Here is a 26,116-nt window from a genome sequence, read left to right on the forward strand (position 1 = left end):
TTCCTTTCCTTCCCCCCCCCCCCCCTTCCCCACGGTGGAACAGCCGAGCAGGGCAAGGCGGGGTGGGGAGGTGGGGGGAGAGAGAGAAGCGGAGCAGCGCGTTCCCCCCCCCTTCTCTCCGAGTGGTACAACCCACAGAGCGAGCGGAGCTGCGAGGAAGAGTCCAAGAGGGCGAAGGAAGGGGGGGGCGTGCATGCGCGCTGCCTCCCTCCCCGCCTTACCGGCCGGCTCGAAACCGGAGCGGAGACAAAGGCGCCCCCCCCCCCCCCCCCCCCAACCCCGCTCCATTCCCACCCCGGTTATAACGCGCCCCCCCCCCCTCCCCCCGGTATCGCGCCGTCTCATGGCTGCGGGGGCGGCTTCATGCCCGGGGGGGAGCTGGAACCGGAGACGGGTGGGAGTCCGGGAGAGATGGCGGGAGGGCGTCGGGGGGGCGGCGGCAGCGGTGGTAGTACTAGTAGTAGTAGTAGTAGCAGCGGTGGTAGCGGCGGCGGCGGCGGCGGGGTTTCGGTGAAGATGTCGCTGCGCCGGGCTTACTCCATCAAGGACAAGTTACAGGCCATCGAGCGGGTGAAGAAGGGCGAACGGCAGGCGTCGGTGTGCCGGGCCTTCGGGGTGCCGGGGGGTACGTTGAGGGGTTGGCTGAAGGACGAGGCCAAGCTGCGGTGGTTCCTGGAGCAGCTGGGGGGCGAGGTGGGCACCCAGCGCAAGAAGATGAGGCTGGCTAACGAGGAGGAGATCGACCGCGCCGTCTACGCCTGGTTCCTCGCCCTCCGCCAGCATGGCGTCCCCCTCTCCGGCCCCCTCATCCAAGCCCAAGCCGAGGCCTTCGCCCGGCAGATCTACGGTCCCGAGTGTACCTTCAAGGCCAGCCACGGGTGGTTTTGGCGCTGGCAGAAGCGTCACGGCATCTCCAGCCAACGCATCTACGGCGAGGGCGGCCTCCCCACCGAAGCCGAGAGGGCTCCCGCCGCCGCCTGCCCCGAGGCCCCGCCGGTGCCGGCCGCCGACGCCGGGGGTTACGGCGACGAGCAGATCTACAACGCCAACGTCACGGGGCTCTACTGGAAGCTGCTGCCGGGGCAGACCGGCGGGGCGACGGCGACAACGACGGCGCGGCGGCGGCCAGCTCCCCGCGAGCGTGTCACCGTGCTGCTGGCCGCCAATTTGACCGGCTCCCACAAGCTCAAGCCGCTGGTGGTCGGGGGCCTTCGCGATCCCCCCAGCCTCCGCCATCACAACCAGGACAAATTCCCCGCTTGCTACCGCTACAGCCCAGAGGCCAGGCTGGGGCCGGCCCTTCTCCGGGCTTGGTTCTTCGAAGACTTTGTGCCGGGCGTCAAACGTTACCTGCGCCGGAGCTGCCTGCAGCAGAAGGCCGTGCTGCTGCTCAGCTCGCCGCCAACCCCCTCCGGGACGGGGCCCGAGGATTCACCCCCGCTGCAGACGCCTGACGGCTCCATCCGCGCCCTCTTCCTCTCCAAGGGCCCTGCCGGGAGCGGCTCGGCTGGAGGAGGAGGCCGAATCCCGGCCCCGCTGGAGCAGGGGGTGGTATCCGCCTTCAAGCAGCTCTACAAGCGGGAATTGCTGCGCCTGGCCGTCTCGTGCGCGGCCGGCGGCGGCGGCGGCTCGGGTGGCCCCATGGACTTTGTGCGGTCCTTCCTCCTCAAGGACATGTTGTACCTGGCCGGCCTCTCCTGGGACCTCATCCCTCCCGGCTCCATTGAGAAGTGCTGGCTGCTGGGGCTGCGTGCCGCTTTCGAGCCCCAGCCCGGGGAGGAAGAGCACGGAGATCCCCCCCGCGGGGAGGAAGGCGGTGGGGACAGCAAAGTCTTTAGCGACCTGACCCACCTGGCCGCGTTGGCCTACAAGCGCTTGGCTCCCGAGGAGGTGGCCGACTGGTTGCACTTGGATGATGCGGCCCCGGGTACGGAGGAGGATGATGGGGAAGAGGATGCTGAGGAGGAAGGTCCTGGAGGCTGTGGGGGAGAGGAGGATGAGGAAGAGGCAGCTGCCGGAGATGGGGGTGGCAGAAGGGGTGGGGAAGGAGGGGATGCCTTGCTACCCACGGCTCGGGAAGCCATCAGAGGTCTGGAGACGGCGCTGCGCTGGCTGGAGGGTCAGGACCCCCGGCAAGTGGGGCCGCTGAAGCTGGTGCAGCTCCGCTCCCTCATCAGCATGGCCCAGCGGCTGCACCGCGGCGGCAGCCCCCATTCCTAGGGCAGGGTGAACCGCGACCTCTTGGCTACCAACCGCCCCGCTTGGGGTGGGGGGCACGGGGCTGGGGACATCCCGGTTGTCCCAGGGGGCTGGCGGTGCAGGTGCCAGCTCCCCTCACCCCTCCGTCACGGGCAGTCCCTGGTGCTCGGGAGGCTCGAACGCCCCTGGGTTATCACGGCTATGGCGGGGGGGGTTACAATTTAGGGCTAACGGGGGGTTTTGTGCAACAACTCCTCCGTACGTTGCGTATTCGAGGGTTGTTCCTCACCCTAAGTATATTTAGGAGGTGCTAATTTTTTAAAATCTCATGAGATTGAGCGGGGGTGGCCCCCTGGTCACCGGCACTGCTAGAAGGGGGTGGATGCCCTCCGTGCTGCCTGGTCCCCCCGACCCTGTGGGGAGGAGGGCTGAGGGAGGGATGTGCTTGGTGTCACCGCGAGGAGCTGGGACGATGGGGGAAGTTACGCTAAGTAATTCCACCCATCTCAGAGCGGAGCTGAGGTGGGTACAGCTGGCAGGACAGGGACCATTCCTGGTGTGCCGCAAGGCAAATGTTCTGCCCTGAAAGAGGCTGGTGACGTCCTTCCTGCTGCCAAAACGGAGTCCTGTTAAACTGGGGAGATTTGAGGCTGGTTTAAGACAACTTTCTTCATGCACTGGATCAGGACAGGGACAGTTGGGTGGCATCCGAGAAGCTGCGGCTCCCCGGAGAGGGTCACCTCCATCATTCCCATGACAGCCCCACACCTGTGAACATCAGGACCACGGAGACCTGCTGAAACAGGTATCATCATCCGAGCATCCTCGCGAAGCTGAAGGCTCCAGGGATGGGGGTTGAGGTGTCCTCCCGCCGGGGTTTGCGGGGCGGCTGGGGCTGGAGGATGCATCTCGCGGTGCAGGGGAGACGGCTGCCGGTGTGACGTGCATCGTGAATTGAGGTGGGAGCGGGGAGAGCTCCCGGCACTGCCTTGAAATACCAGAGGCATCAGATGTGAATTTAGCAGCTCTTGACCTGATTTGGATGACATTTTAGCCTGCTTAGACAAATTATTGAAAGGACGAAAACAAACCCAACTCATCAGTGCTGCCGTGCCCCATGTCAGCAGGCAGCGTGGGTGTTTTTACTTGTCGGGTCTTTGTCTCATAACTTCAGAGTTTATGGAAATTAAATGGATTTTTATTCCCACTTTGGGGTTTCCTTCTGTATAACGGTCAGGCAGAGCCATCCTAGCGGGATGGGGGGGGTGGCAGAAGGGGGACCTGCATGCAGTTTTGTCCTCTTGCTGTGGTCTTCTCCATCGTGTTCCCCACCTCTCTGCAGTCCGTTTAATGTGGCAGGGCCAGACAGGTGCCCGAGCTGCTGTGGTTGCTCCCTAAATTGATTTTTTTACTTTATTAGTAGCATTAAGTTGCTGATAAATGAGTTTGCCAGGGAATATAGGGAGTAGCAAGAAAAAAAAAACCACACAAAAAGTCAAATTTGGAGCTGAGGTTTGTCCTTTCAGATCATGAAACTCCACTGCAGAACCAATGTTGAGAAAAACTTTGGATTAGGGGAGAAGGACACTTTTTTTTCCCCGCAAACCCAACTGACCTTGATTTCTGCTGTTTGGCTGCTGCCAGGTTCACAGCCAGCATGCTGCGTGGTGTCTCACCTGTTTCATGCTTCTCCCTTAGCTTTGGTTTTTTAATGGTATGTATGCGGGGCTTGATGCTGCTGTGCTTGAACACAGACTTCTATCCACCAACGGGATATAATAATGTAAAATCATGTTTGAATTTATTTTTATAATCTTTTGCACCAAAAAAAAAACCCCATGAAAACATTTTAGAGGTTGGGATGTGGATCACTTCAAGCAGTAGTTTGTGAATTAAAGAAGTCTTCAGTTGGTTGACAAGAACATTGCCAAGCTCAGAAAGTACTGGGCTGGAGGTCTTCGCTTCTTGTGTATGTGAGCCTGGGTGCAGTCACTGCACCGTTTGGCCTGGTTTGGGAGGTGAGAACATCGAACCATTGAATGGTTTGGGTTGAAAGGGACCTTCAAAGAACATCTAATCGAACCCTCCTGCCTTGGGCAGGGACATCTTCCACTGATCAGGTTGCTTGCAGCCCCATCCAACCTGACCTTCAACACTTCCAAGGATGGGGCATCCACAGCTTCTCTGCGCAATCTGGTCCAGGGTCTCACCACCCTCCTCATGAAAAATTTCTCCCTTATGTCCAGTCTAAACCTACCCTCTTTCAGTTTAAAACCATTGCTCTGTCTTTCTTATTGAAAGGCCACAAGAAGATCTCCCCAGAGCCTTCCCTTCTCCAGGCTGAACAACCCCAACTTTCTCAGCCTTTACTCATAGCAGAGGAGTTCCATCCATCAAACCATTTCTGTGTCCCTCCTCTGGACCTGCCTGTGTCTGTCTCTTGCTGGGGACCCCAGAGCTGGACACAGTGCTCCAGGGGGCCTCACCAGAGTGGAGTAGAGGGGGAGAATCCCCTCCCTGGACCTGCTGGCCACGCTGCTCTGGATGCAGCCCAGGATACGGTTGGGTTTCTGGGCTGTGAGTGCCCATTGCCGGCTCATGGCCTATTTTTCACCCATCAATACCCCCAAGTCGTCCTTTGCAGGGCTGCTCTCAATCCCTCGATCCCCAGTCTGCGTTGATACTGGGGATTGTGCCAACCCAGGTGCAGGACCTTGCACTTGGCCTTGCTGAACCTCAGGAGGTTTGTGTCAGCACATTCCTCCAGCCTGTCCAGGCCCCTCTGGATGGCATCCCTTCCCTCAAGGGAATCAGCTGCACTACTCACCTTCGTGTCATCTGCAGACTTGTTGGGGGGAGGACACTCAGTCCCACCATGTATGTCATTGATGAAGACATTTAATAGTATTGGTCCCAGCACGGACCCATTGACAACATTCGTTACTGGTTTCCACTTGAGCCATTGACTGTATCTCTGGACATGGCCATCCTGCTGATCCATCTAAGAGTCCATCCATCAAACCCATCTCTCTCCCATTTAGCAGCAGGAATGTTGCGTGGGACCGGATCAGGGGCCTTATGGAAGTCCAGGTAGATGACATCCGTAGCTATTCCCTTGTCCACCAATGCAGTCACTCCATCGTAGAAGGCCACGATGTCGTGTGGCACAATTTGCCCTTGGTGAAGCCATGTTGGCTGTCTCTATAATCACCTCTTTACCTTCCATATGTTTCAACGTGTCTTCCAGGAGGATCTGCTCCTTGATCTTACAAGGCATGGTGAGGTGCCTCTCCTGAAGGCAGGAGTATTAGCAGTAAGGTAGTGGCAATAATGTACTTGCAGTGAGTGCTGGCTTTTTAAATAAAATTAATGGAATTTAAGCTGGTTTCGTTAAAACTAGTGCTTAGCAAAATCATGAAGGTCATCAGCATCCTGGCTTTGGGATTGAACATGCCACTTCTCTGAAAGACACCCTGAAAACCCAAAAGACTTTCGGAGGACACGTGGAGATGAGGAAGGGGCAGGGGCTGGGGTCAGCCACGTCACAAGCGGTGGGGCTGGATTTGGCCATGGCTTTTTGGCCAGATACGTTAAAGAGTGCTGTGGAGGACACAGAAGAGATGGAGACGCCCAAGAATGAAATTATAAGGCTGCATATTTCAGAGATACCGGCAGAATCGCCTTGGAGGGGAACTGGGGACAGGGCAGGGATAAAAGCAGGCAGAAGAAGGACAAAGGAGCTACCAAGTGGCTTCAAAACCTTGAAGACCACTAGGTTTTTGCACCACGTAGGTGCCATGAGCCTCTTCCCTGGCTACACAGGGAAGCAGAGAGATGGGCAGGCTCAAGCTCCGTCTCCGGCTTTTGTGTAGCTTTGCCAATTAATTAGGTGCCTCGAGAAGGTGCCCAGGGAAGTCATGCCTTGGCATGAACCGGCAGCACCATAGGGCTGCCGCGTCAATTGGCTTGGTGCAACTGGCATCTGGGGTGCCGGCATCCCTGGGGACAGGGTCAAAACCACAGGAGCCAGAGGCTCAGCATCCAGCTGTTTCACCAGCGATGTTTTGCCCAGAAAAAGCCTTTCATCTTTAAAGCGGTTTGCAAATCATCACTAATTGCATCCGTGCAGGTGCCAGGAGGCAAACAAAGCTTAATTGGGGCATGCAGAAGGCTCAGATCCTCTCCAGATAGGCAAGCTTTGAGTTTCTCTTCCCTTCATGTGCAGCACCCCCGGGCAGAGAGCGGGTCTGGACTTCCATCCCGCCGCCTCGCTGCTGGACAGGGACCTGTCTGCAGGACCGTGGTGCAATACTGGTGCCCAGCTGGGCTAGGAGGTGGAGGTTTTTCAGCTGGTTGACTTCTCACCCGTGGTTCTGGAATGTGGATAGCAGCTCCATGTTCATGCACGCGTCTCCGGAGGCGAGCAGAGGAGGAGGCATCGGTGCACATGTGTAACCCGAACATTGAGCACCCCTGTTCGGCATTGATTTGGGAAATCAAAGCCTTTCTCTGTGCTCGCCCCCAAAGCATCATCCTGCCAGCTCCCCACTTCTCAAGGTCCCTTAGCATCCTCACGGCACCTGCGATGGTCCTTGCTTTCTGCCACGGCGATGTGGCCGCTCTGCCCAGGCCTGGCAGGCTTGACTTGGGATCACCCTGTCCCCAAAAACCCCATCCTCTTCCCTGTCCCCAGTGACATACATCCCGGCACAGCGCCAGCGAGCATAGAGCCAGCATGGCATCAGCTCCATCCCTGACGAGCACAGAGCCAGCGTGGCATCAGCTCCTTCCCTGCTGGCCCAGGGACCTGTGGCTGTCACCTCCCCATGGAGGTGACCTCATGCTGGGTACAGTAGCCCCCCCCAGGACTGAAGCGATCAGAAAGAGCCAAGCCTGTGATCATGCTGCCCGTGTTTATTTGGTCCCAGCCCTGCAGAGGTAGCACGTGGCATGAACGTGGGTCCACGCCATCTCCCACCTCCAGCCAGAGTCTCCCAGGGGTGTTGGGGTCCCTGAAGGGGTTCGGTCTGATCCCCATCGCCCCTCTTGCCCCGTGGGGGACAGGATGGAGGAGCTCATCCCCAGCCAGGCTGCTAGTCCTCGGCCATGTCACGAGCCCGGTTGGTGGCCGCCTCCACAGCATTCATGACGGTGGCCCGTAGCGCGCCCTTCTCCAGCTGGTGCAGTGCGTGGATGGTGGTACCCCCGGGCGTGCAGACATCTCCTCGCAGCTTCGCCGGGTGCTCCCCTGACTCCAGCATCATCTTCGCTGCACCCTACGGGAGACCAGGGTGGGTAAGAGAGAAGGGGACCTCCCAAATCCCATTCTCCTTGCCCAGGGATTGGACGGCGGCATCCTCCCATCGCCCACACCTCGTGGCAGATGACGAGGTGCCAAAGCATCTCTCCCACTACTGTGCCCTTTCCTGTCTCCTGGTGGCCTCATCTTTGGTTTCAAGAGGGGAAACTGAGGCAAGAGGCCATCCAGTGCCTCCTCCCTCGCTCTGCCACCCTGCTGGGTGCTGCAGAGCCCAGGGCAGCGATGGAGATGGGGTGCCCAAGCCAGGTGGGAGCTGTGGGGCAGGAGAGAGAGGAGCAATGCTGGGTGTCCCCAAGTGACAGCACCGACTTACCAGCAGCGTCTGAGCCGCGATCCTGCTGGCTAAGCTGCCCGGCATGCCCATCTTCACCGCTCCCTCAGCCAAAGCTTCGGCAAACAGGTAGACCTGGGGGAGAAGAGCATCGAGGGTTAGCACGGCAAAAGGTGGGACTCCAAGCCCCAGCTCCGCACGGGTGGGATTTCTGCCGGCATCCTGTGTCCCGCCGGTGAGCCGGTGCCCACCGAGCATGGGTGCTTACGTAGGCCACCCCGCTGCCGCTGAGGCCGGTGTGGATGTTGATGTAGGATTCGGGGACCTCCTCGCAGAGCCCGCAGGAGGACAGCAGGCTCTTCAGCAGGGCGGCTTCCTCGTCACCGGCACCACTGCCCCGGGCGAAGACCATCGCCCCTGCCTGCACCACACACGGCAGGTTGGGCATGAGCCGCAGCACCTTGGTCCCGGCGGGGAGAAGCTGAGGAGAGATGGGGATGGGAGGAGAGGTGCCAGCTCCGGGCAGCACCCAAAGGTGCCCTGAGACACCGGTGGGTATCACCCATTGGGACTGTCGGAGAAGCGTGGTCCATGGGGAAAGGACCTGGGGATGCAACCCGAGTGGGGACAGAGCTACAGCAGCGTGTCCTTCTCCACGGGCCTGGGTGCAAATGGAAGGAGGAGGAGGAGGAGGAGGAGGAGAAGGCTCACCCGCTGCAGTGTCTGGAGGGTGACGCCAGCCACCAGCGAGACAACGATGTGGTGGGATCCCACAGCGGGACGGATCTCCTGCAGGACGCCCGGCAGGATGTGGGGTTTGGTGGCCAGGAAGACCAGGGTGCTCTCCTGCAGCACCTCCAGGTTGCAGTGCGTGGTCCGGCAGCCCGACTCCTGCCAGCGGGCAGGGAGAGGTGTCACAGCCCGGCACCCCCCACCCCCGGCAGCCCCCATGGGCAAGGCACGTTTTCATGCAGGGACACAGCTTGGGGACCCGTTCCAGCCACAAAGCCACTGAGGCTTTGCCTAGATTTTGCCCAGATCTGAGAAGGATGAGCCAAAGCCCTGCATGGGGGGGAAAGGGTACCCCGAAATTGTGACAAGGGACACCCCAACATGCCTCCCGCTGCCACGGCCACCGAGCGGGGTAGCTTGTCATCCCGCATTCCCACTTACCCGCCAGGCATCCAGGTTTTTGTCTGAGGGAGCGCTGGCCAGGATGCTGCTGGCTGGTACCTTCCCTTGGGGAACATGGGGACCAGGGTGAGCAGCCGGGGTGGCCCCAGGGTGGTGGGGACACCCCAGCGCAGCCCGGGCACCCTGATCTCAGCCGGGGTGTGCTCCTCTCCTCCAAACCCAGCCTGATCAGCCTGGGAGACATGGAGCAAAGGGGCCGAGGCCGGATCCTGCCAGTCCGGCATAAGTCCCCCATGGGTCAGCACGGGCACCCCACAGGGATGGCTGTGGGCACCCCATTGTGCCACAGTGCAGTGACAAGGGAGGTGACCCCAAAAGCAGGGACCATCTCCCAGCTTCTGAGTATGGTCAGGGCCATCCCCACACTGCGCTATGGGGCAGGGACAACCAAGGACACCCGGGGAGGAGGGACAGGGCTGTGTCCCCGCTATCTGTGGGGCAGGGACCCCGAGGAGGGGAACAGGACAGGGCTGTCCCCACGTCTCCACAGTGATCTGTGCAACAGGGACCCCCATGGAGGGCAGGGACCCCGGGGAAGGGGACAGGACAGGGCTGTCCCCATGTCCCCACATCTCTCTATGGGGCAGGGACCTGATGGAGGGGGACAGGACAGGGCTGTCCCCATGTCCCCACGTCTCTCTACGGGGCAGGGACCCCCGGGGAGGGCAAGGACCCCACGGAGGGGGACAGGACAGGGCTGTCCCCATGTCCCCACATCTCTCTATGGGATAGGGACCCCCGGGGAGGGCAGGGACCCCACGGAGGGGGACAGGACAGGGCTGTCCCCATGTCCCCACATCTCTCTACGGGGCAGGGACCCCCGGGGAGGGCAAGGACCCCACGGAGGGGTACAGGACAGGGCTGTCCCCATGTCCCCACATCTCTCTACGGGGCAGGGACCCCCGGGGAGGGCAGGGACCCCACGGAGGGGGTCAGGACAGGGCTGTCCCCATGTCCCCACGTCTCTCTACGGGGCAGGGACCCCCTGTCCGCCCCCCCTTGCCCGTACCTGCCCGCAGCAGCCCCCGGGCCAGGCCGCCCGCCATCCGCCCGGCACCCACGAATCCCACCCGCAGCTCCGCCGCCTCCATCCCGCCGGCCGCCGCGCGGGCACGCCCCGCCCCCTTCAGGCCACGCCCACCCCCTCCGAACAGCCATTGGCAGAGTTCTGCCCGCCCCTGCTCGCCCATTGGCGGCGCCTGGCTATAAGAGGCGGGGCCTGAGAAAAAAAAAAGGGGGCGGGGAGCTGCGCAGGTGCCACGTGGGGGCGGTGGCTGTGTCCGGGGTGGAGCCGCTCAGCGTCACGCGTGGGGACACCCCCCCACCCCCCCGTGGAAAAGGGGGACACACGACACGGTCCCCAACCCTTGCCACCCACCCCCAGGACTGGGGTCAACGTCACTGGTACAACTGGGTGTATTGGGAAGGGGGGGGGGAAGGGTGTCCCCCAAACCTCTCCTTGGATTTGGGGCGCTGCTCCCGGCTTCGGGGTGCCACCCACCCCTTTTCTCCCCCGCAGGACCCCCACCACCACCATGTTGTCCCGGAGTCGCTGGGCTTTGCTGTTTCTCTGTGTTACTGCTGGGTTTTTTGGGTGGCTGGGCCTCGGCACCCTCCCAGAGGAGTTGCGGACCCCCCCCAGAGCTGGGGATCCCCCCCCCACATCCCCTTCGAGGTGACCACGGGTGACGACCGGTTCCAGGCTGAAGCCACGAGCTGGGAGCTGTCGCCTCTGGACTCCTGCCACTGTCAGGTGTGGCCGTGGGGCTCCCTCCTGGGAAATGGGGGTCCCCAGGACCCCTCACCCTGGGCAACTGCTTTGCCTGGTGTGGGGTGCCCTGTGCTGGCATGGGATGGTTTTTTTGGGGGGGGGGGGGGAGGCCAAGTGCTGGGGTGGGCTCACACCTTTCTCCTTATTTCACACCCAAAACCAACCTCTCCGTACCCCCACCCTGGCCGTGTCAGGAGCACCCATGGGTGCTGAGCTCTGCTGACACCAGTGCTGCCGCCAGGTCGTGGTGCGGCTCCGCTCGTCCTGTGCCAACCTGAGTGAGGAGGAGGAGGAGAAGGAGGACGTGGCCAAGCTGGGGGTAGACTTGGTCAACTGCCCGGCCAGCGTCGAGGGTCTCCGGATGTACCCCTGCACGCCAGACATGGTAAAGTGCCAGAACAGGGCATCCCAAATCCTATTCTCTCCAATTCTACCCCAAATCCAATGCAATCTGCCATCCCCCCCCAAATCCCAAACTTTGTAGCCGCAGAGCCCGAGCTGCACCCAGCCACCTCTGCTCAGCCCCTCATCCTTGTTTTGGGGTAAAACCAGCCCTGTTTAGCCAATTTCCCTTGTGGCAGGTGGTTTCCACTCCTGATCCCCCTCCCACACCCTCGCTTCCAAAGGCTTTTCCAAACCCTCTTTCCCCAGCGCCATGGGATGGAGGTTAAACACTGGGGGCTCGTTTTGGAATGCTGAGGGAGTGCCCATGGGGAGACCCATCAACCACCTCCTACGGTGGTGGTGGGCATCGCCATGGGGGGCTGTGGGGCCACCCCCCCATCACCAGCATCCCAATATTCACCCCAGGAGGGGCAGGAGGAACAGCCGGCTGGGTGGCTGCGGCAGAGACCGGAGACCCCCATCCACCCCAGCCTGCAACGACCGGCACTGGGTGAGACCCTCATCACCGACGGGCGGCACTGGGTGGCCCAGCTCATGGAGGACATCACCCAGCGGATGGGTAAGAGCCACCAGCTGGAATGCTACTACATCCCCACGTCCCACCTTGGGGACCGACCCAACCTCTTGTGCCTCCCTACAGGGAACGTGAGCAGCCGAGGGGCCGTGGGGCTCCGGGAAGGGCACCGGGTTGTCCTGTCTGACATCCACCATGCACATGAAAAAGATCAGGATGTCTATTCCCAACTAGGTGGGCACAGCAAACCCCATTCCCATCTTTTTTTTGCACTGGGACACCTCTGGGTGCAGCTCTTCCAGTGGAGAGGCTCATCCTGATGCCGTATCCGTCTCCTCCACGTGCAGAGAGCGACCTGGCCCTTCTCCTGGCCCAGCAGCGCCGGGTGGAGGAGGTGATGGAGAAGCTGCAGCAGGTCAACCAGAGCCTGGGGCTGATGCTGGCGACCATGGAGGATGCACGGAGCCGGCTGGAGATCCATCTGCAGCACCTCCACGCCGACCTCAACCCAGCTGGTGAGCTGGGGATGGGTGCTGGAGGGTGGATGGGTGCCGGTGGGTGCCAACGCCAGGCTCTTGCTCCCTGTCCCGCAGGTTGGAGCCCAAGTGCCATCTCCACCTGCATCCTACACGGCTCCTACTTTGTCCTGCTGGTCGCACTACTGGTGCCCATGCTGCCCCGTGCCATCCTCCTCCTCTTCTTCCTCGCCTCCAGCACCCTCGGCGAGCTCCTTGGCATCCCGGCACTCTCCGCTTTCCTGGCCCTTGCCGTGGCAGGTGGGGACGGGTCGGGGGGGACACCTGAGTGGGCCCACGCTGCCCTGGGGGTGCTACGGGGGTGGGCTGGGGGGTGCTCTGCCCTCTCCCACCCTCTCGCTTCCCTGCAGGGCAGTGGCTGGTGGCAGCCACCCGCCGCGGTGCTGGGGGAGCCTGGCTGGTGCTTCCCTGCAAGGACCCCCATCACCGGCTCACCTCCACCCCGGATAGGTAGGAGATGGTTGGGGGAGGATGGGAACGTGCGTGGCACCCTTGGGAACTGGTAGGACCCAGCCTTGGGCACCCATCCTGGATGTCCCATCCTGCTGCCATCTGGCAGAGGTCCCCAGGGTGGGGTGCTGGTCCCCAAGAGGGGGCAGGACGCATCTTGATGGCTTGCCTGCAACTTTCGGGCACCTCATCCCAGCTCTCTGCCCTGTTTCAGCCTTGGAGGAGGGTGTGGGGAGGCTGGAGAGGGGGCTGCCATCGTGATGGGGGTGAAGAAGGAACCACGAAGGTGGTAGAGCTCCAGGTTTCCTTCTTCCCGTGTAGGGAGCACAGAATGGAGCTGTTGCAGGAGGAGCTGGAGAGGATGGAGATGAGCTGCCTGGAAGGTAAGAGCTGGCCGGGCAGGGGGACATGGAAGAGATAACCATGAGGTGGGAGGTGTGGTGGCTGTAGGACAGGGGTCTGAAGCCCCAGCATATCCCCATCCTGTGCTGGAGCATGTGCGTTACCCCAGTGTCCCCAGGCTATTCTAGGGGATGTGCACCACCTCAGGTTGTCCCCATCCAACACCTGGGGACAGCAGGTCTGGAAGTGTGTCACCACCCATGCCATGTTCTTGCAGAGCCCTCGTGCCTGGAGCAGCCCCCAGGGATGGCAGGGGACACCCCTTGCTTAGCAGGGTGGGTGTCACCCATCTGCGGTGCCTGGAGGACAAAGCTGAGCTCGTGTGGGGTAAGCCTGAGCTGAGGGGGATGTCCCCAGGTCCCCAGGTTGGGCCAGACCTTTCTCCTAGGGGCCAGCTGGGTCCCCCTGAGGGTCAGTTTCTCTAGGGCTGGGGTGTCCTCATCGTGACTGCACCTCTGGGTGCTGGACACCCTAGTGAGAGAGGGGCCAGGGCTGAGGATGTGACACCTAAAGATGACTTTTGGGTGGAGGGGTGCGTCCTTCAAGGATGGCCAAGGCACCCATCCTGTATGACCCACATGTCCCCTGGGTACAACTCCTGCAGCACAGGAGGGTCACTTGGGATGGATGATGCCCTGTCTAAACCCTTTCTTCCCCAACCAGGTGATGCTGGAGCCGGCCCTGGGTACTGGGAAACGCTGGGAGCCCAAACCCTGCAACCTGAGCCAGTCTCTGGCCAGCAACTTGTGAGTACCAACCATAGAGGACGTCCCTTCTCCAGGGACACCAGGGGCTGGCGTCACCTTGGGCTGCAGCCAGTGACCTGCCAGTGGGGGGACAGCCCTGTTGGGGGCTTCCTGGGGTGCTGATGGGTCTCTCCTCCGTAGGTCCTTGCTGTCCCCACGGTCCCCGTGCCAGGGGCTCACCAAGGCTGGGCAGCAATGCCGGAAGAAAGCCATCCCCGGGCAGGACTTCTGCCATGTCCACAGCACTTGTTGAGCTTCATGCAGCAGCCTGGCCATGGACTCATGCCCCCATGTTTGACCCTCTACCCCCTCCCAGAGGGGTTTTAAACCCTTTTTTTGGCTCTTCCAGATCCTGGTGGAGAACACATACTGGTGCTCAGGACCCTAAGAGTGCTATTCAACATGGGTATGGGACTGTGCTGCAGGGCAGATGATCCTCACCCCACCAGTTTTATACTATTTGCATATATTTTAATAAATGTCATATTTACAGCTCTAGCATTCCCCGTTCTGGTTCCCCCCACCCCCATCCTGATGCTGGGGCAGGGGTGGCTTTGCTGGTGTCTTCAGGACCATCCCCACGCACCGAAAGCAACAGCAAATGCCTGGCTGCCATTCCTGTGCCAGAGGAACCCTGATCACCTTCCCTTTATTACGGCCTAATTACAGGTAATTAGCCTCTTGGACGTGGTGGTGGCTCCAGCTGGCTACTACCACCTGGTCTGGGGTCCCAGTGACTTTGGGGTGCCCCGACCGTCCTCCCCCCTGCCCTGGGCGTCCTGCGCCGCTCCCAGCAGCGGGCAGGAACACAGGGTCTGCTCGCTGGGCTCTGGCCCCCTTTTACTTTGGAAATGTCACTGTCACACCCCCACCCCCCCCTGCCGCCCCCCCTAAGCCCCATTCTTCTGCCCCACCAAAGGACAACCCTGAGTTGAAGAGGATGATGCCGGTGCCTGGTGATGCCGGTCCCGGTGTCGTGTTGGCCCATCACTTCCTGGCATTGGCATAGTTGGTGCTGAACCAGGTGCAGGTCTCCTTCACGGCTGGGGAAGGAGAAGATGGGATGGGTTTTGGGATTGGGAATGCAGTTTGTTCATTGAATCATCAAATGGTTTGGGTTGGAAGGGACCTTTAAAGGTCATCTAGTCCAGTCCCCCTGCCACAGGCAGGGTCATCTTCAACTAGACCAGGTTGCTCAAAGCCCCATCCAACCTGGCCTTGAACACTGCCAGGGATGGGGCATCGACCACCTCTCTGGCCCAGTGTTTCACCACCCTCATCGTAACAAATTTTTTCCCTAGATCTTCTCTGAATCTCCCCTCTTTCAGTTTAAAACCATTACCCCTTGTCCTATCACTACAGGCCCTACTAAAAAGTCTGTTGCCATCTTTCTTATAAAGCACCCTTTAGGTACTGAAACGATGGACCACCCTGATGCCGCCAAGGCTAATTGCAGTGGGTAGGACCTCTGTGTTTCGTGGAGCCCCCCCACCTCACCTTGCCTGAAGGGTGTGAACTGGAAGCCAGGCAGGTAGTGCCGTAGCTTGGCGTTGCTGGCCGTCTTCTTGAACTGCCCATCTGCTTTGGTGGTATCAAACTGGGGTGGGAGGGATTAAGGGAAACCAAAGAGGGGGAAAAACCAGGTCTCGCTTGGCCCCACCATGTCCTGGCTGGGGCAGCGAGTGGGATGCTCAAGGTGCAGCTCTGGACCATGCAATCTCCCCTGGAGCTCTACAGCTACTGGTGGCAAGTGGGGTGCCCCCCATGCTGCAGCAGCCCTGCAAATGAGGGGGGCTGGCTTCCAGTGAAGGATACAACAAGCTCTCCCCTGAAATCCATGGCCTCCACGATCGCCTCTGCTGCCTCTCTGATGGAGACTTCATCTTCTTCTCCCACTGTGGAGAAGGGTATGATTGTGGCTGTTCCCCCATCCTCTTGAAAAGGGGGTGGAGGGTGAGGGGCGGACAGGGCTTACCTGACAAAATGATGGGCTCCACCTCATCATATTCCCGCAGGACCCAAAGGAAGAGCCGGGCCAGGTCCTGCGGAGGGGCAGATGGCTCTTGGGGGGTGGCTGCTGTCCCCCAGCCCTCCCATCGCAAGGGGACCCAACCCTGAGGATGGCCAATGCTGCCCAGGACAACCCAGGTGGGCTCAGACCTTACTGGGGTCCAGGCACCAGCCCCCCCCCGCAGACCCATACCCTACCCTCCCCAGGCCATGGGAGGCTAGTGCTCTCTGAGGCCACGCATACCAGGGAGTAGATGAACTGTCTCCTGGGCTTGCCTGTGCCCCAGACGGTCAGAGCGGAGCCAGTCTCTGCAAGAGGAAGGAGAGCATGTCCATAAGCATCGGAGCCACCTCCATCCATCTTGGCTACCCTGCAGAGTAGCTTGTGGAGCAAGCAAGGGGGAAAAAAACCCCCGAAACCAACCCTCCCCCCAAAAAGCCATAAGAAGTCTTGCCACACTCACGTTTGGCCAGGTAGACCTTGTGGATGAGTCCTGGCAAGACGTGGCCATCCTCGATGTTGAAGTTGTCGTGTGGCCCGAAGACGTTGGTGGGGATGACAGCGGTGAAGCGGCAGCCGTGCTGCTCGAAGTAGCCCCTGAGCGAGAGCAGTGGGGGGGGGTTGCGGGTGGGTTGTCCATCAGCTACAGGCATCCACCCCTCTGGCACAGAGCTGACCCCAGCCAGCAGCATCTCCATCTGCTGAGCCCAGGTATCTCCCCAGCTCTGTTTAATTCTTGGGAGTCCCAGGGGATTCCCCTTGCCCTGATAATCAGTGGATGCTTGAAGCCTGCAAGGGCTCTCCCATGTCCCCCCCCGCACCTATTCTGGATGTCAATCATCCTCTTGGCATAGGAGTAGCCAAAGTTGGAGCTGTGAGGTGGCCCGTTGTGAATCTGGAGACAAAAGAGCATAGAGTTAAGAGTTAAGCAAGGCAGCGACCCCTCCCTGGACTGTGCACAGGGATGGAGATGCTCACCATAGTCTCGTCGATGGGGTACGTCGTCTTGTCTGGGAAGATGCAGGTGGAGAGGCAGGAGACCACCTTCTGCACTCCCGTCTCGTAGGCTGAGTGTAGGACATTGTCGTTGATATGGATGTTTCTCCTCTGGGGATGAAGAGATTTGTCAGATCTGTGGGGTGGGGACCCCCAAAATCCTGCATCCTATGGGTAATAACTCATTAATAACTCTAGAAACCAGATGAGCTCTGGTTTGGCCCTGGGAGCAGAGCAGGCCAAGTCCCTGTGTCCCCATGTCCCGGCTTGGGGAAAGCATGGGGTTGTAGCATCCTCAGGGACCCCAATACCGCCTGTTTGCTGGATGCTCACCCAAAAATCCAGGTTGTAGCGGATGTTTTTGAAGAGGCCCCCAACCATGGCGGCCAGATGGATGACATGGGTGGGCTTGTGCTGCTCGAACAGGGCTTTGGTCTCCGCAGCGTTCCTGGGATGGGAAATTTTGGGGTTCAGCAGCGTCAAGGGAGCAGACCAGGGGGGTTCACAAGCAAAAACAAAAACCCATGCGGTCAACTCACGTCAAGTCAGCATCTCTGGAGGACACGAAAATCCACTCCTCATCTGGCCGCCCCTCTCCATCAGCCACCACCTTCTCGATGGCTCTCCCCACCAAGCCGGTGCCACCCGTTACCAGGATGCGTTTGGGGACCAGCCCCGTCGCCTCCGTCATGGCCAAAACCCTGTGGGGAATGGGGGGGGCTAAGCTGTGGTCACCTCAGGGTGCACCCCGCTACGGACCACCGAGCTCACCCCCACCCTGGCATGGGCACCCACGAGCATCAGCCATGAACATCAGCCATGTGCCAAGTCAGTGGGATCATTATTTTTTGGGTGGGGGGGTTTACCCGTTTCCACCAGCAAAAAGAGAAAAGGAAAGTGGAAGCGGCGTGTTTGGCGGTGACGCAGCCAGGCCAGCAGAAACTCGTCAGCTGTAATTGCTAACTAATGAAACTGGCCGGTGGCCCGTGGGCTCCCAGTTTGCAGGTGGCACCTGGGCTGGGGCCAGACCCTGCCACGCGGCACTGCAAGGCCTCCAGAAATGGAGCCTCGCCCCACACCTTCACCGAGTCCCAGGTCTGCACCCCAAATCTCCTCCTGCACCCCAGAGCTCCTCCTGCATGCCAAGTCCCAGGTCTGCACCCCGAATGTCCCCCTGCACCCCAGGTTTGCACCCCAGATCTCCTCCTGCACCTTGAGTCCCAGGTCTGCACCCCAAATCTCTCCCTGCACCCCAGTTTTGCACCCCGGCTCTCCTCCTGCACCCCAAATCTCCCTCTGCACCCCAAATCTCCCCCTGCACCCCAGGTTTGCACCCCAGACCTCCTCCTGCACCCCAGATCCCAGGTCTGCACCCCATGCCTCCCCCTAAACCCCGAGTCCGAGGTCTGTACCCCACATCTCCCCTGCACCCCAAACCCCAGCCCTGCACGCCACTCCTCCCTGCTGCCCCCTCCCCCCCCACCATCCCAACCCAGAGCCTCCCACCGCGGGGGCCCCCCCAGACCCCTCACAACCCCCCCGAGGCTCTCCCCTCCGTACTGTGTGTCCTCCCACCCCGCTCCCACACCCCCCCGACCACCCTTGCGTGGGGGGGAGGCTGTTCCCCCCAAAACGCTCCCTAATGGGGCTGGGGCGGGGAGGGGGGGGTCCCGTCTCACCCCGACACGGGGTTCGGCTCGGCTCGGCTCGGTCCGGTGGGGTTCGGCTCAACTCGGCTCGGTCCGGCGGGACTCGGCGGGGTTCGGCTCGGCCCGGCGGCGCTCGGCTCGGTGGGGCTCGGCTGGATTCGGCTCAGTCCGGCAGGGCTCGGCTGGATTCGGCTCAGTCCGGCGGGGCTCGGCTCGACTCGGCTGCGTTCGGCCCCGCTTCCTGCCGCCCCGCCGCCATCACCGGGCGCCGCCGCTCGGCTCCTCGGGAAATGGAGTCCGGGGTCACCGGCACCGGGACCTGCCGCAGCACCCGGGGGACACCGGCACCACCACCCGTCACTTGCACGGGGGTGCCGGTGCAAGCCCAGGCGGTCGGGGGCCGGCAGAGAGCAGGCAGCGGTGCAGGGGAAGGGGGTGCACAGGTTCCCTCCCCCTCCTCCCTCACACAAAGGGCTCGTCAAGAGGGGATTTCGGTGAGAAAAGGCTTAATCATCTTTAATGCACTTAAACTGAGATTAAAAAATGAGCAGAGCTTTCCAGTGGGTGGTTTCAAAGACACACTCCCCCCCCCCCCCCCCCCCCCCCGCTCCAGCTGGCTTTTCCTTTGGGATTTCTGTGAGGCAAAGGGGATCACACCGCGCGAAATTGAAATGTTGAAAAATGGGATTAAGGGAGACCCACCCAGGAATTCCCACTTTTCACCCAAAAGAGATATGCCGAGAAGCAGTAGGATATTACGGATCTTTCACTCGCTCTTCTCCCTCCTCCTTTCTCCTGGGTGAGACCTGCAATGGGAACATGCCCTTTTCCTGTGGGAAAATCTGGAGAAAAGCTGAATGGTTGGGGACACCATTCTGGGAGGGGGGCGTTTTTTCCTGCTGCACATTAAAATACATCACCTTGTGCTCGTGTGACCAGCTGTGTCCCATGGAAATGCCCAACCCCTCTCCCAGCTGGGTGAGTCCCAGCACATTCCCAGGGCCTTCCCAACTCCAAAATTCCGCTCCCATGAGCGACTCCAGTCCTGGTTCTGTTTCCTCACCCCATGATACAGGATGCCCTGGCTGGTCTTGCATGTGGAGCCAGGGATGAAGCACTGAAGCTCCTTTTCCGTGCCAGCTAATCCCATGTCTGCCCTGCAAACAGCATCACCTCTTTCATCTTCTGTGAGACGCCAGGGTTTGGCAAGAAGAAACCTCATGTTGATGTTTCCTGCATGTCCCACTCCACCTGCACCGGCTCAAGGCGGGGGATGAATCACAACTACCCCACATCCAGGTGCATCTGCGCTTCCAGCTTGCCACATGGTAAAATTATAGAATAGAATGGTTTGGGTTGGAAGAGTCGTTTAAAGATCAACTAGTCCAACGCCCCTGCCATGGGCAGGGACATCTCTCACTAGATCAGGTTGCTCAAAGCCCCATCCAACCTGACCTTGAACACTTCCAGTGATGGGGCATCCATTAGGCAAGCCAGGGAAATGCAAAAGGCCAAGGAAGATTTTCCACGTGCTGATGGGAGGATAAGAGCTTCCTGCTGCATCCTGCGAACCTCGGAGACTAATTAGGTATAACCCCTGCTTCGGCCGAGGAATCGCTGGGAGGTGGCACAGCCGGAGCTGCTGGGGCAGCAGCTGAATAACTATGGTGCTGGATTTAAATATGGTAATTCTGAAGCTAATTACCAAAGCAATGTTAGAGCATGAGGGAAGATCGCAGGGGAGAGGTGTAAACTTGAGGTGACCGCATGGGGTAGAGCAGGGCTCTTTTGTTAATGAAATAACACCCAGACTTTTGTTATTATCTAGCAGGATCTTGTGAGTTAAGGATGAAAGCCTGGAGGAGACTCATTTCAACTGGGCTGGTCTTCTGTGTGACACAAACCAGCAGACAGCCCAGGACCTTGCAGCAGGCAGGATAAAGCTTGGGTGGCTTGGTCAGATCCCATCGCCGTCGGAGAACCGCTGCTTCATCTGACGCGTTGTTTCCATAACGAAACTTCCTTGTGGGTGACCTCTTTCTCTTGAACTAGCCTGGTTTTGGCTCCAGCCCCACTCCCTGCTCCACCCTCCCCATTCCTCTGAGGAAAGTGGGGCAGATGGGTACGAGCTGCCTGGATGCAGCCCATCCCAGCGTGGAAGCCAGCTCACGATGATGCTGTATTGCTGCGGCCAAGCTCCAGGAGGCCAGGTGAGATGCACCAGCTCTAAGCATCCCTTTCCCACTTGGATTTCAGTTTTGTGGCTCTTTTTTATGCTTTTAGGCAGACAGCACACCAGAAGTGAGCCCCTTTCCGGGGGATGTCCTGCAGTACAGCCTGTGCCTCCCTCCTTGCGTGATTTCAGCCAGCTGAAGTTCATTTTGTCCCAAGCAGCCCAGGTCCCACCAGTTTCCATAGGGGTTGGGGCTGGCTCCCACCAACGTGCAGCCCCTTGGCAATGGGAGAGTTGTCCAAAAGCATGAGATAGTCTTGCAGAGCCACAGAGTAGGGACGCTGGGATGGGAGTGGGAGCAAAAGCCATGGCTTTTCCTAGACCCCCTTGCTCTTGCTAATGATGTATGCTTTCTCATCGTAGGAAATATGAACCAGGAGCAGTTTGAATGGAAAATTTCTGACTTAGGGTGGGACAGGAACGAATCAGACTCCTCGCAGACTCCTGGTTCATGGGATTGGGAAGAGCTGCTGTGCAGTAATGTCCTTGCCGTCGTTGCTTTGCATTTGGCCCTGCCGAGTCCAGTCCTCTTGAAGGAGAGAGACAAGGGAAAAGGCCATGCATGGCTGCAAGCTGCGACCACTCCATGATGGGGCTTGGGGCTGCTCTGAGATGGGGTTCCTGGCTGGGTGGCTAAGAGTCCCATTGGGAGTCAGACACTGGGAGAAGTGCCACCTGTTTCATGTGCATCTCTGGAGTGTGTCCTCCAGCACATCCCTCCTACTGCATGCCTGGCTTGGGGTCTCCTAAGAATGGGGTGCATAGAACTGGGCAGGGGGCAACCAAAGGTACCTGGCTTCCCCTGGGTGGATGGGAGAGAGGCATGTGCTGGTCCATCCATCCTCTGGGCAGAGGGCAATGTGGTTATGAGTCTCCTCCCAGTGCTCCCTTGAACCCGTCTGAGCTGACTCTGCCCAAAATGAGCACCTCTGGAGCAAGTTTGGGCTGAGACACGCTCTGAAGCATGAGACAGACATCCCGCCGGGCCTGGGTGCTCAGGCACGTCCCAGGGCTGTGGGGAGGGGAGATCCTGCACCCGTTTCAGCACAAAGGTTGATGTCAAGCTGGCTGAACTCCAAGGTGAACAACTATCGCTCATAAAACCAGGTATTACTTGAGTTTGTCTTCTATTGATTAGACAATACTTTAAGATGAGCTGAGGTAAGCCCCTCAAGGCAAACAAAGCATGTCTGCAGGAGAGATGCGCTATTTACACTAAATCACCAGATAAAAAGGCCAAACGGATCCAAACCCATTCCCCCTCTCCTTGCCCAGCTCTGAGGCAGGTGATGTTTGGTTTTGATTTTAGGAAAGTGCTTTGTTCCTAGGCAAAAGCTTCCTCCTTGAAACGACGCCGACTCCAGCTGCGCACAGAGCTCTCCAGCACTCTGGACTCCAGCTGCTCTAGAGACCGTCTCTTAATTTGCTTTTGATGAATATTTCAGTGCTGCCAATAGCCCTGGAGACTGCGACTTCATGTCTCAGCCCAGAGCTCACCTGTTTTGCAGGAGCCTTTTTACAGAGAGTGAAAAATAAAAACACGAAAGGTGAAGAAAAAGTGACTGGCACTTGTCATAAGCGATTTTTGGGGAACCACAGATCTTTGGTACCCAAAGATGTGGGTTTGAGTGCCCGAGTTGGGAGACAGAGAGGTAGGAGGGTGGCACAAGGGAATATGCCCACCCCGGCAGCTCCTTGGCCGTGCAGCCCTGCAGGAGCCCCCTCTTCACAGAAAAGCAGTGTCACAGGCTTGTTCCTGCACCTGGTCCTCAGTGCCCCATGCTGTGCCTCAGGGACCCCACACTGAGGAGGATGGTGACCTCATACTGGGGGCTTTCTGTGTGACCTCAGAGCAGAGGGATAGTGGCTTGGGGTCCCCTGCCACAGGTAGTCCAGGGACCCTCCAGCAGGGAGGATGGTGGTCCAGAGACCCCCTGCATGGGTCACTGTGGGACCCTGCAGTGAAGAGGAGATGGTGGCCTGGGGTTTCCCCCCAAGGCATCAGTTGGGGACCCCGTAGCAAGGTGAGACCATGCTGTGGGGACTCCCATATAGGTGGAATGGGGACCATGCAGCCAGGCAGACAGTACGACAAGAACCCACCCTTGGTTCAGCTGAGGACCCCACAGCAAGGCGGGTGGTGACTTGGGCATGGGTTGCTGACGGTCCTTGCAGCAAGAGGGGACGAGTACGAGGGACTGTGTGTGGGTGGCCCTGGGATGGCACCGTGAGAGAAGGTGGTGTCATGGGGACTGCCCGGCAGTTGGGCTGGGGACTGCAGCAAGGGGGGACCGTGATGGGACCCAGGGTGTCCCTGGCACCCTGCAGCATGGACAAGAAGTGCAGGGTCTGTTGACATTATTTATTGATTGCAACTCTTTTTTTTTTTGGGGGGGTGGGGGTGGGGTGTATTTAATCAGGGCATTTTCCCGCCCTCTGACCCCTCTGAGTCCCCTAACTACTTCCTTGTGAGGCGTTCAGTTTGGTTTTTGGCAGCTTTTCTACTCATTCATTCCCTCATTCACCCCTCCACCCCTCCCAGCAGTTGTTTTGGGGGCCATTTGGTGAAGATTATCTGTTTATTGTACCGGAATTGTTGATTCTGGGGGCCTGACAGGCGCCTTCTGGAAGCTTCCAGAGGCTTCTCCGGCAGCTGGTGCCTGTCAGCCGCCCCCTGATTGGCAGGTTGTTAGCTGCCCCCTGATTGGCAGGTTGTTAGCGGCCCCTTGACTGTCAGGATGTTAGCTGCCTGCTGGTTGGCTGGTTGCTGAGGGGGGAGGTGGCTGAGGGGGGAGGTGGCTGAGGGGGGAGGTGGCTGAGGGAGTGCCCGGCTGTGGTGAGGGAAGGCTGCGGCTGCTGGGGTGAGGCTGGTGAGCTCTGGGAGAGCTGGGGAGGCTGGTGAGAGGCCCAGGAGAGTGGGAAGCAGCAGACAGGGGAGGCTGGTGAGTGACTGCCTTTGGGGTCGTAATTTAGGGTGAGCGCCGAGGGGTGAGGCCACTTCCCTGCGCAGTGGGGCCGGAGTGGGACTGGGTGTAGCAGAGTGGAAATGGGAGGCGTGCGTGCTGCGTGAGGCTGTGCACTCGAGAACCTCGAGGTGATGTTTGCATGCCGAAGGGTTGATGAAGCAGGGTAGATTAGACTCAATTAGACTTGAAGAGGACTAGACTAGACTAGAGTAGAATAGTCCAGTTGGAAGTTACCTACAATGAACATGTAGTCCAGCTGCCAGATGGCCTCAGGGCTGACCAAAAGTTAGAGCGTGTTATTAAGGGCGCTGTCCTCAGGTGCTCCTCATACGATATGCCTTCCAGCCTTTCCAGCAGCTTTCTTGACCTCCTCTGGACACATTCGCAGACCTTAACACCCTTCTTAAATTGTGGGGCCCAGAAATGCACAAAATATTCAAGGTGAGGCCACAGCAACGCTGAATACAGTGGGATGATCACCTCTTTTGGCCGGCTGGATCTACTGTGTTTGATGCACCCCAGAATGCAGTTTGCCTTCTTGGCTGCCAGGTCACACTGCTGACTCATATTGAGCCTGCTGTCAGCCAGCACCCCCAGCTCCCTTTCTACAGGGCTGCTCTCCAGCCACGCCTCTCCCAGCCCGTACTTGTGTGCAGAATTGGTCCGTCCTAGGTGCAGAATGCAGCGTTTGTTCTTGTTAAATTTCATCGCATTCATCAGTGCCCAATGCTCCACTGTATGTAGCTCTCTCTGCTAGGCCTCTTGTCCCTCAAGAGAGTCAACAGCACCTCCCAGCTTGGTACTGTCAGCAAATTTGCTAATGATGCAATCAACTCCTGCATCCAGATAATTAATAAAAGTCTGGAAGAGAACTGGCCCTAGAATGGAGCCCTGAGGAACACCTCTGGTGGCCGGTCGCCAGCCAGATGTAGCCCTGTTCACTGCAACCCTTTGAGCCCTGCCCTTCAGCCAGTTCTTCCCCCAGCGCGCCATGTACTTGCTCATCTCACAGTCAGACAACTTGTCCAGGAGGATGCCGTGGTGTGGGACAGCATCAAAAGTCTTACTAAACCCCAGAAAACCTACATGCACCACCTTGCCTTCATCCGCGAGGCAGGTGACCTTATCATAGAAGGATATCAAATGAGTCAGGCGGGACTTTCCCTTTGTGAAACTGTGTTGACTGTGTCTGATGATTACATTGTCCTTTAAATGCCTTTCAGAAGTACCCAGTGGGATCTTCTCCCTAATTTTTCCAGGTCCTGAGGTTAGACTAACAGGTCTGCAGTTTCCTGGGTCTACGCTCATACCCTTTGAATAAATCGGAGTAAGGTTGGCCAGCATCCAGCCAGCAAGGAGCTCCCCAGACTCCCAAGAGCTGCGCACAATCAGTGAAGGTGCCTTGAGGGTTGTTCACAGTGCGAGCAGTGCTTGTTGGCGAGGAAGATGAGGTGAGGTGGGAAGGGTATGTGCGCTTCTGTGTCGTTGGGTGCTGGAGTGCCTGGCAGGCAAGAGGCACGCTGGGCCAGTGCGGGGCTGGGCTGGGGATGCCAGTGAGTCAGGTGGACTCACGGCTGCCCCCGAGAAAAGGGGGTTGTGTGACTGGCTGGGCAAAAGTCCGTGGGGAAAGATGGTTGGAACACAAAAATGCTGAGAGAGTGACAGGCTTTCCTTGCACTGGACATAGCGGAATCTCATGGAGTTCAGCAAGGGGAGATGCAAAGTCCTGCATCTGGGGAGGAATGAGCCCAGGTAGCCAGAATGTCTGGGGGACAGCTGGATACAAAGCAGCTTAGCAGAGAAGGACCTTGTGGTCCTAGTGGAGAACAAGTGGACCATGAGGAGGGAAAGCACCCTTGCTGCAAGAAGGGGCCACCACTCTCCAAACTGACATAAGGAGAAGCACTGCCAGAAGGTAGGGAGAGGTGACCCTTCCTATCTCGTCAGCACTCTTGAGGACCCACATAAGGTGCTGTGTGCAGTTCTGGGCTCCGCAGAGGAAGAAGGCCATGGACATAGTTGAGTGAGACCAGTGCAGGCCGTCAAGATACTGAAGGCACTGGAGCATCTTTGGTCTGAGGAGAAGTGGAGAGAGGTGGGAGGCTTTTCAGCCCGGAGGGAAGACCACGCAGGGGACATGTCATCACTGTGTCTAAATCCTGGATGGGGGAGGCAGTGAGGACAGGGGAGTCAGACTCTTCTCATCGGTGCCCAAGGCCAGGGCGAATAGAGAAAGCTTGACAACACGTGCCATTTCCTTGGCAGAGAAGGCAGCCCTTTTTCAGCGTGAGGGTGGTGAAACAGTGGAACCGGCTGCGCAGAGAGGTGCTGGAGTCTCCCTCCTTGGAGATACTGAAAACCTGACTGGACGTGGTCGTGGACAGCCTGCTGGAGCTGACCCCGCTTGAGCAGGTTGGTTTGAACTAGATGATGTGCAAAGGTTCCTTGGGCAC

At 59.1% G+C, this 26,116-nt stretch overlaps 4 protein-coding genes across 5 annotated transcripts; 2 read left to right on the forward strand and 2 right to left on the reverse strand.

The window, feature by feature from the left end:
- Positions 1–300: 300 nt before the first annotated feature.
- On the forward strand, positions 301–3,414 carry TIGD5 (tigger transposable element derived 5). Its single transcript, XM_049826101.1, has one exon. It carries the CDS (start codon positions 364–366, stop codon positions 2,218–2,220), a length of 1,857 nt encoding a protein of 618 aa, XP_049682058.1. The 5' UTR covers positions 301–363; the 3' UTR covers positions 2,221–3,414.
- A 3,679-nt stretch (positions 3,415–7,093) lies between these two features.
- On the reverse strand, positions 7,094–10,100 carry PYCR3 (pyrroline-5-carboxylate reductase 3). The gene is made up of 6 exons (XM_049826155.1): positions 9,994–10,100; positions 8,964–9,028; positions 8,502–8,681; positions 8,059–8,271; positions 7,833–7,925; positions 7,094–7,475 (listed from the first exon to the last, which is right to left on the reverse strand). The coding sequence occupies exons 1-6, from the start codon at positions 10,073–10,075 to the stop codon at positions 7,293–7,295; spliced, it is 816 nt and encodes a 271-aa protein (XP_049682112.1). The 5' UTR covers positions 10,076–10,100; the 3' UTR covers positions 7,094–7,292.
- A 665-nt stretch (positions 10,101–10,765) lies between these two features.
- LOC126050662 (protein brambleberry-like) lies at positions 10,766–14,383 on the forward strand. Its single transcript, XM_049828832.1, has 11 exons — positions 10,766–10,810; positions 10,997–11,140; positions 11,566–11,719; positions 11,801–11,908; positions 12,022–12,189; positions 12,268–12,450; positions 12,561–12,660; positions 12,982–13,043; positions 13,280–13,389; positions 13,726–13,808; positions 13,950–14,383. Exons 1-11 carry the CDS (start codon positions 10,766–10,768, stop codon positions 14,059–14,061), a joined length of 1,269 nt encoding a protein of 422 aa, XP_049684789.1. The 3' UTR covers positions 14,062–14,383.
- A 326-nt stretch (positions 14,384–14,709) lies between these two features.
- GFUS (GDP-L-fucose synthase) lies at positions 14,710–18,862 on the reverse strand. Of its 2 annotated transcripts, XM_049826175.1 has the most exons (11): positions 18,495–18,862; positions 17,355–17,516; positions 17,149–17,263; positions 16,798–16,926; positions 16,641–16,714; positions 16,283–16,416; positions 16,063–16,127; positions 15,784–15,850; positions 15,624–15,703; positions 15,306–15,405; positions 14,710–14,851 (listed from the first exon to the last, which is right to left on the reverse strand). In XM_049826175.1, exons 2-11 carry the CDS (start codon positions 17,504–17,506, stop codon positions 14,796–14,798), a joined length of 972 nt encoding a protein of 323 aa, XP_049682132.1. In that variant the 5' UTR covers positions 17,507–17,516; positions 18,495–18,862; the 3' UTR covers positions 14,710–14,795. The 2 variants fall into 2 exon arrangements, 1 of the variants encoding a protein (XP_049682132.1); XR_007509258.1 differs by lacking the exon at positions 14,710–14,851 and having other exon boundaries at positions 15,349–15,405; positions 15,784–15,938; positions 18,495–18,600.
- Positions 18,863–26,116: the final 7,254 nt, after the last annotated feature.

The sequence above is a fragment of the Accipiter gentilis genome, chromosome 2 (genome assembly GCF_929443795.1).
Source record: "Accipiter gentilis chromosome 2, bAccGen1.1, whole genome shotgun sequence".
Lineage (NCBI taxonomy): Eukaryota > Metazoa > Chordata > Aves > Accipitriformes > Accipitridae > Astur > Astur gentilis.